The sequence below is a fragment of the Choristoneura fumiferana genome, chromosome 28, assembly GCF_025370935.1.
Source record: "Choristoneura fumiferana chromosome 28, NRCan_CFum_1, whole genome shotgun sequence".
NCBI lineage: Eukaryota > Metazoa > Arthropoda > Insecta > Lepidoptera > Tortricidae > Choristoneura > Choristoneura fumiferana.
Window position 1 is genome coordinate 3,948,576 of NC_133499.1, and position 8,369 is coordinate 3,956,944.

The following is an 8,369-nucleotide window of genomic DNA, read 5'->3' on the forward strand; positions in this document are numbered from 1 at the left end:
TATTTTTTCTTTTAGAGCTTTCCTCTCAACAGTTAATGAGAATAATTAGATATAAGACTCGGCAAGCAAAATCGTTTAAATCTACAACCATAGCAAAGATACCACACTCTTATTTTTATAAGCGTGTACACAACAGCAAGTGACCATTAGTGAGACTCAAACCTCAGCTTTGTAAAGACAGGTAGAGAAACAAATGTGATTTTTCGTTTCAGTTGTCTTCTACTCGACACGTGATGCCGCTGGTATCGCTATTCAACGTTCGCACGTTACAAGCATTTTAGCTAAAATATTGTATTATTGATGCCTTATGCAAATTGATTATGATGTTTTAACGAAAGTAAATTGCGATTTGAAGATATTATTATGTTCATTTTACTTCAAAATCATAGATATTGTAAGCGAATAACGCTCGATGTTTTTCAAGATAGTTCAATCATATATCAAAAGATAGCGCCTCACAATAAAATTACCCATACCATAGTACAAGCTTTGCTTAGTTTGGAAGTCGGTTAATATGGTGTCAATTGTGCGATGATAATTATTTATTGATATTTATTGACAAAGGCTCTACGGCGCCAAATGCCTTTGCCTCGCATAATTAAAATGGTGGACGGGAGCTGAGCAGCAGGGCTACTATGAAACTCGAAACTCGAAGTTCGTGTCGTGCGGTTCCTCTGACACATGTGCCATTTAATACGAAAGCGAGAGGGACGGTACGATATGAATTTCGAGCTTCGAGTTTTGTAGTAGCCCTTCAGAGCTGGCTGTCAGACTGTCACTGTCATTCATCTGTCTAATCTAATAAGACGTAATATTCAATTTTATTTACTCTTACAAATACAATTGAATCATAATTATTATGGATTATTATGGAGCAATCAAACTTGCTGGGGCAGCAAGTTAGCGGCCTAGAGAACCTTAATTCATCTCAGATTCTAGTATTTAGTTCGACATGTTTTTGTGCCAGTGTTGGGTTGGTTGAGTTTTTTCAAGTTCGTTGTTTTAGTTTTGTATGAAAAATGGCTGAAATATGGAATTTGGAAGCTCTGTGTCGTTGCTGTCATGCGGATGGAATATTCAAAAATCTTAATGAATATATAGTTGATAATTCCGTGGAAAATTATCTCAATTTGCTGATTGAAACACTGGGCGTTAGTGTAAGTATCTCCTTACATGTAACAATCAATTTGAAAGAATCAACTGTATACTTATCACAGGCGCTGACAGTCCGCTATATCATCATAAATCTCAGACATAAGGCTGCGGCTCAACTGAGGCGGAGACGAGCAGAGCAGAGAGATGTGTAAGGATCGACCAATCCCTACGCGTCTGATGATAATGAGGCGGAGACAAGATGTGCTGAGCTGAGTCCTTTTGGCATCACACTACAGCACAATGTCTCTTTATTTTCCTCTCTTCTCCTATTCATGTTTTTACTGTGTTTTTGTTGTGATGTAGTGTGTTTTTCTTGTCAATAAATGTTGTGAGTTTGAGTTTGATGTGGATTCAACTAATATGATTGGTCGAACCCTACACGTCTCCTCTCCGCTCCGCTCATCACCGCCTCAGTGCAGCCACAGCCTAAAATGCACCAAAAAAATCTTTTTGTCCATGTTATTCACTTTAACCCCTGAAGCAAAGAGTAGTGTTATCTGTTTAACACCAATGTCTGTCTGTTTTCTGTGTGTCTGTTTGTTTGTTTGTCTGCCTGTCTTTCTGTTTGTCTGTGGCATCAAGCTCTCAAACAGGTGAACGAGAGTGAGAGGGGTGGCACAAAATGAACTTCGATTTTCGAATGTCGTAGTAGCCCCCCTGTGCCCTCTGTCCACCATCCAATCATCTTGCAGCAGTTAAGGAAACTGAATCAAGTTCCAGGGTGGAACATTTGATCTACCAATGTCATGTTGACGTCCCATACATTTGCCAAAGAATGGTGACAATCTTTCCCAGCTCGGATAATACCGGGATGGAAATACCGACCCTGTTTATCGTGTACACGCACACCCATAGAAGCTCCTGTCAGTTTCTATGGATGTGTACTTTCCCACTCTAAATGTTCATGGGTTTCGTAACTGTCAGTTATGACCACATCCCCACCCCACACACAACAAGTTATTTGCCTAGAAAAGTATTCACTTAAGTAATGGATATGGCAAAATAAGGTTGGTTGATGGTTTGACAATGCTATTGGACCCACTAGATGGCGCGGTTGTTGGCTATGTTTGGTTGGTCATCATAATTTTTAACCCCTGATGCAAAGAGGGGTATTATATATACCTACCACAGTTTGAAGTGGCTATGTCGGGGGTTTTCCATCCTTTTGTTGGTTAAGTTATATTGTACTGTTTTTTCGGGCAGGACAATGTCTGCCGGGTCGTCTAGTATTACCAAGGACCATGTTTGTATTAGATAAATAAATGTTTATGTGTGTGATAGGTAAGTCATCAGATCATCAAATGTTACAGATAAAGCCTCCTCCAGCCAATGCCAGTTTCTCAATATGCGACGCTTGCATATCGAAGCTGCGCGGCGCAAGCGCATTCAAAAAGATGGTGCTGGACTGCGAAACCAAGTTTGAGGAGTACTGCAAAAGTATGTCTAAAGAACTACTGTAAAATAATTCATTGAATTAGTGGTTAACAATGTTATGCCAACTCAAAACAGCTCTCCCTATCCGAGCTTTGGTTATTAACATGTTTTCCAGTTTAAGGGTTCTACACATTACTCCGTGTCGTACCATGGCCGTAATAGGAGCGTGTCAGACGGAGTGTCAAACGGAATGTCAAGCGCATACATGACACGCGACGGCGACGGTTGGTTACGAAACGTGCTAGCGGGCATAGTCTCATACTTTTCGATACAAAGAATATATTTTTGCCTGACATGAACCTCTGATCTACAGCAAGGCCTAGAAACTTTCTTATTTAGAAGTCGTTTTTTTTTTTAAACTGACCAGTTATTTATCTCAAACATCCATTATTTATTTTCAGATGAACTGCTGAGCAATGTCAAAATGGAACCAGAATACTTGGGTGAGTTTTAACAGTTTTTATATAGGGTTCCGTACTATCTACTATCTATTAGATATAGTTAGTGTTTAGTATTGTAAGTAAGGGACCCCATACATCCCTGTATTTTTATTATTATTATTTTTTGTATTTTTTTTTCTTTAATTGTATAATATAGTATTTTATTTGTAATTATATTATTATGAAAAAATGACTTTCTGCCAAGTTTCTTGCGGCGCATTCTTCTTGGCAATTATGGTCTTTCCGAAAGCGCTGGTAGTTTAAAAAAAAATGACGTGTAAAAGTGCCCATTGCGGCCTATTTACTGAATAAATCATTTGAAATTTGAAATTGTTATCTACGTACTGTTATAAATCTGTTTAAAAATATATACCTCATTGAGCTTCTTGCCAGATTCTTCTCAACAGAGGTTTTTCAGAACCGGTGGTAGATTTTTTGATTTTCATAAGTGCTTGTTATAGCCTAAATTGAATCAAGATATTTTGATTTTGACTTTAATAAAAAAACATTTAATTATTGCCACATTAAAAAATAACATTCAAGGACTTATCTACGCATAGTTGGAAAGTTTAATGCTAATACTACAATAAGAAATGGGTGAAAAATTAGATACAACGACAAGCGAAGCGAGAAGTGTTAGGCACTATTTCGAACACAACGCGCGAGCTGAGCGAGCGAAGCGAGCGCGCCGGGGTAGCGGCCGGCGAAGCGCCAGGACCTTATTAAATGAAGAAATAATTTGGCTCCTAATAATGCTGAATAATGTTTAATGTAATATTATGTACGGAAAAAAAGGGTTTAAAATTATATGTTCTTATTCTTTGTTGACATGAAGGAGTGTTTATGCAAAATTGGTTTAGAATGGGCGTTGATGTCCTGTCAAGACTTCTTTCCTATAAGATGTACCTAGTATATTAATTTACAACTAAACTTTATTATGTTTTTTTGCAGAGGACGACGATCTGTCTGGTAAGATTTTTTCATTATAATCAAATTATTATTATTATTATTATTATATAAATTATCAGGCAGGCAGTTGCAAGCAACTGATAGGTGCCTGTATCTAGCTGTTCCTTGGTTAAGTATTCTTTGTATTATTAATGTGTTGGTCGAGCCGGTTCTTAAATTGAGTCAGATTTCATTTTAAATTTGTATTACAACACGTTTTTTTTGTAACTAGTAGATTTTTGCATTGTATTCAGATTTACATATCCACAAACCACAAGTCAATCTGACAAATGGATTTGATACAAGTATCATTTCGGAATAATATGTTTACCTACATACATAGAATATTGCTTCCTTAAAATAAACAAAATATATTTTTTATTCTATGTTATTACTTATTCTGTGCTTATATTCTCTGTTTAATGAAGTTTCGTAGAAATAAAGCTTGTGTTAAAAATGTAGTTTTTATTACAATCATTTTTTGCTAACTGTACTAGCATTGTCGTCTAAACTGCATTTCCCTATCAAATTTCAAGCTATAGAATATAATATACCCAGTTTGTTAGACTTAACATACATAGGCTCTTACCTAGCTTTCTTATTTACAGAAATAACCATCAAGGTGCCAAAAGCACTGAAGAATGTTAAAAAAGAAGGTAATTTATCTTGATTTCTTCTAACGAGCACTTCTTGTGTATTTATTTATTGTACTTACATAAAATAAAATAAAACCTAAAACAATAACAAATTGCTTAACCTTTTCGACGCCAACGACCTATATATACGTCCATTACTTCAATGCAAAAGCAACCTTCGTCCAATTGAGTTAAGGTTCAATTTTAGGCATTGCAATATAGAAGCCTGGCGTATGGGTAGGGATGGGCTTTTGTATTCGACGTGGCGGCGAAAAGGTTAAAAGAGTACCCCTTTACTAAACTTTTCGAAAGGACCATGGGTAACTTTGTATGGGAAGTGTACCAAACACCAACAGAGCTGGGCATTATGTCATTAATAGGTCTTTAGTTCCCAATCCGCACTGGGCCCGCGTGGGAACTACGGCCCAAGCCCTCTTGTTCTGAGAGGAGGCCTGTGCCCAGCAGTGGGACGTATGTAGGCTGGGAAGAAGGAGAAGAAGGTCTTTACGTGGACTTCATATCATTCTATGGGCACCAATTTTAATTCCATTGCAAAGCTGAGATAGGTCAAAATCCTGGAGGATAATTAAGACAGATTTTCTCGTGTACAAGTTGTGTCAAATAAAAATATGTTTGTAGCCTTAACATTGTTCTCCAATATTTCATACCAGCAAGATTTTATATAAGGGGTTCTACCGATATTCTCCAAGAAAAACACAGTTTCTCATAGATATTTACTCTGTCTAAAATATGAGTATCTCAGTTATGCAATGGAGTTCAACTTTGTGCCCATAGAACGAAATAAAGTAAGCAGACCTTTTTAGTGACCTAACTCTCAGCTCTGTTGGGTTTTGGTCCATTTTGACGCATGGTCCTTTCTTTAAAAAGTTTTAAAGTGCTAGGACCCCACCGACCAAGGGTCTCGTCACCGAATGGGACAAAATCGAAGATTTCAGAAATACCTCCTAACATTTCAATGAAATCTGCTAGTTAACTGCTATTTCTTATTAATATTTGGTTTACCTTTTACTCTTGGAAGCTTAATTGAATACGTATCTTCTCCAAAAACACAGGTAGATAGGAACTTTTACTTTTTAATATAAAGAGATGTAAAAAAATGTTGCATCTGTAAAAACTTTAAATTCTATTTCAGACGCCACGGAAGTCATTGAGATATCAATTGATGTGGGACCTGCTATTGAGAAGAAAACCACTAAGAAGAAGATTAGGCCTAAAGGTATTTTTTTGCTACCTAAAGGTATTGCCGTGTTATTTTCGATTTCCGTTAACTTTAAGATAACATTCTAGCTATTCTACAGGTCAAATGAAGTTAATTTCTCCGAGATACTAGTGGTTTAACTCTTACTGTTTAAAAGATAATTAATTATACGCAATAAAACAGTGTTAAAGTTTCTTAATTATGTTTTTTTAATGCTCAATCTGAAAGATTTGTAATTCAAACATATTTAGCAAAAGAATATTAAAAAGTGTGATGTCTCTTTTATGTGTCACGACAATGTCATTCGCTAAGTTTGTAAATTTTATAACTTGGCCTTTAACAATTACCGTGAAGTTATTATAATGTATGAACAACAACTACGTTTTTTGTTATTTGGCCATAAAGCTAGCAGGAAATTGTTATCAATGTGCTGAGCCGTTCGCCGAAGTTAACGGAAATAGAGAAAAACACGGTGTACCTATATTAATATTTACTAAGCATTGCTCCGAGGTGTTGGGCAAACTGAACGCCAGTGATGTTTTAATTTGACTGACTTTTCCAGACAAAACGAAACAAATAAAACTAAAGAAACCTAAGGAGGAGGAATCCTGTGTTGTCAAAGTGAAAACTGAAACAGGCGAAGTGTTCTCCTGCAGAGTTTGCGGCATTACCTACGACAATCTAGACGAACTAAACGTTCATATAAACGAGGAGCATTACGTAGGATACAAATGTTCACATTGCAGTGAAATTTTCGCCAGAGAAAACAAATTCAGATTACACAACGCCGAAGTGCATCTCGACACCAAACCGTTCCAATGTCCGCATTGCTTTAGAAAAGTCGGCTCGAAACATTCGCTTACAGAACATATAAATTCGTCGCATACCAAAGAGAGACACTACCAGTGTGACGTCTGCCAAAAGATATTCCACAACAAACACGTCTTGAGGATACATCTGCGGAAGCACGATGGTACATTCACTAAATTAATCTGTGATCAATGCGGTGTTTGTAGTAATGATAAGAGTAATCTAAAAACTCATATACAAACTGTTCATGAGAAAGTCAGGAAGTATGAGTGTGAGGTTTGCGGGAAGAAATTCTCCGCCGCGAAACACGTTCGGGTTCACATGAGATCTCACACTGGGGAGCGTCCGTTCGCCTGCGATAATTGCGACAAAAAATATCCAACTAGAGAAGCTTTGAAGGCACACCAAAAATTACACGACAATTCTGGTTATAAATGCAAATTGTGCGATTCAGTTTTTCCCACTCGCGGCCAGCATATTTCCCACTATAGGGGACATCTGAATCAAATTGAGAAGCAGTATAAATGCCATTTGTGCGAGAAGGCGTTTTCTGGGAAATATACTTTGAAGCGACACATTTTTGAGCACTCCGGCCAGAGGCCTTTTGGCTGCGTTATATGTAAGAGAGACTTCAAACAAAAACATATGTTAGTGAGGCATAACAATAGGTTTCATAATCCTAACAAACCGCCCGTTGTAAAAGAGAAATGCGATGTTTGTAAGCGTACAGTGCCTAACATAGAAAAACATATGCTAGCACACTTGAACAAGCCATACGCTTGCCATCTGTGTGAAAAAAAATATCCTGAACAGAACGCACTAAACAGGCATTTGCAAAGACATAGCGGCATAAAACCGCATATGTGCGATCTGTGTGACAAAGGTTTTGTCCAACTGAGGACTCTGAAGAAACACAAAATGAAAGTGCACAAAATGGTAATGAAAACTGAACAAGAGGACCACTATGATAGTTTGGTGAATGCTTTCACCATAGCCAATCTTAAGAGGAAAATTTAGGTCACTAAAAATCATTTTATTGAAGTGTTAGGTGTTCACAAAGTATTTGAATTGGAACTGCCTTTAGCCTCTCTTTGGATAGCACATTTTCTTTCACTTTGCTAGTTAGTACCTATATTTGAATAAGCCATGCGCTTGCCATCTGTGTGAAAAAAAACATCCTAACCAGAACGCACTGAACAGGCATTTGCAAAGACAAACCGCATATGTGCGATTTGTGTGACAAAGGTTTTGTCACACACAAGGATTAGAGACAAAATTAGAGCGAGGTTGCTTTCGCAACGTTAATGAAATCCACGGTTTCGGGAATTCCCACGGGAAATTTTACAATATAATGAAATTCATATACAACTGCTAAATCTAATGGCTTAAGCGTGCGAAGCCACGGGTCAATGCTAGTGCTTCATAAATAGTTGTTTCTTCATATATATTTTTTTACTTGTTTGAAACTCTTCAATGAAATTTTTCTCCAGTGGTTGATGATTTAAACGGTTTGACATAATCATCGGAGCAAGATCGGATCGGAGCTATAAATATGAACACAACCCTATAGTCAATGTTGTGTGTTATATTTTTTTTGTAGCACTGACAGCTCCGATTTTATGAAGGCTATATTAAGCTAATTTTATGATGTTATTCTATGTTAGAGTAATCAATAAAAATGTTATTCTTTCCCAGTTTTTATCTTTCAGTATATCTGATCACTTTAGC

General features: G+C 37.0%; 1 protein-coding gene across 1 annotated transcript; it reads left to right on the top strand.

Moving 5' to 3' along the window:
- Positions 1-823: 823 nt before the first annotated feature.
- On the top strand, positions 824-8,333 carry LOC141443991 (uncharacterized). The gene is made up of 7 exons (XM_074109439.1): positions 824-1,157; positions 2,466-2,592; positions 2,991-3,032; positions 3,981-3,998; positions 4,586-4,633; positions 5,766-5,849; positions 6,394-8,333. The coding sequence occupies exons 1-7, from the start codon at positions 1,020-1,022 to the stop codon at positions 7,656-7,658; spliced, it is 1,722 nt and encodes a 573-aa protein (XP_073965540.1). The 5' UTR covers positions 824-1,019; the 3' UTR covers positions 7,659-8,333.
- The last annotated feature ends 36 nt before the right edge of the window (positions 8,334-8,369 follow it).

Bases quoted from the DNA above. Each gene is read 5' to 3' on its own strand.
- LOC141443991 (XM_074109439.1), top strand. From the start codon at position 1,020: ATGGCTGAAATATGGAATTTGGAAGCTCTGTGTCGTTGCTGTCATGCG. The intron at 2,593-2,990 runs GTATGTCTAAAG...ATTTATTTTCAG, and splicing joins GTTTGAGGAGTACTGCAAAA to ATGAACTGCTGAGCAATGTC. The intron at 5,850-6,393 runs GTATTTTTTTGC...TGACTTTTCCAG, and splicing joins GAAGAAGATTAGGCCTAAAG to ACAAAACGAAACAAATAAAA.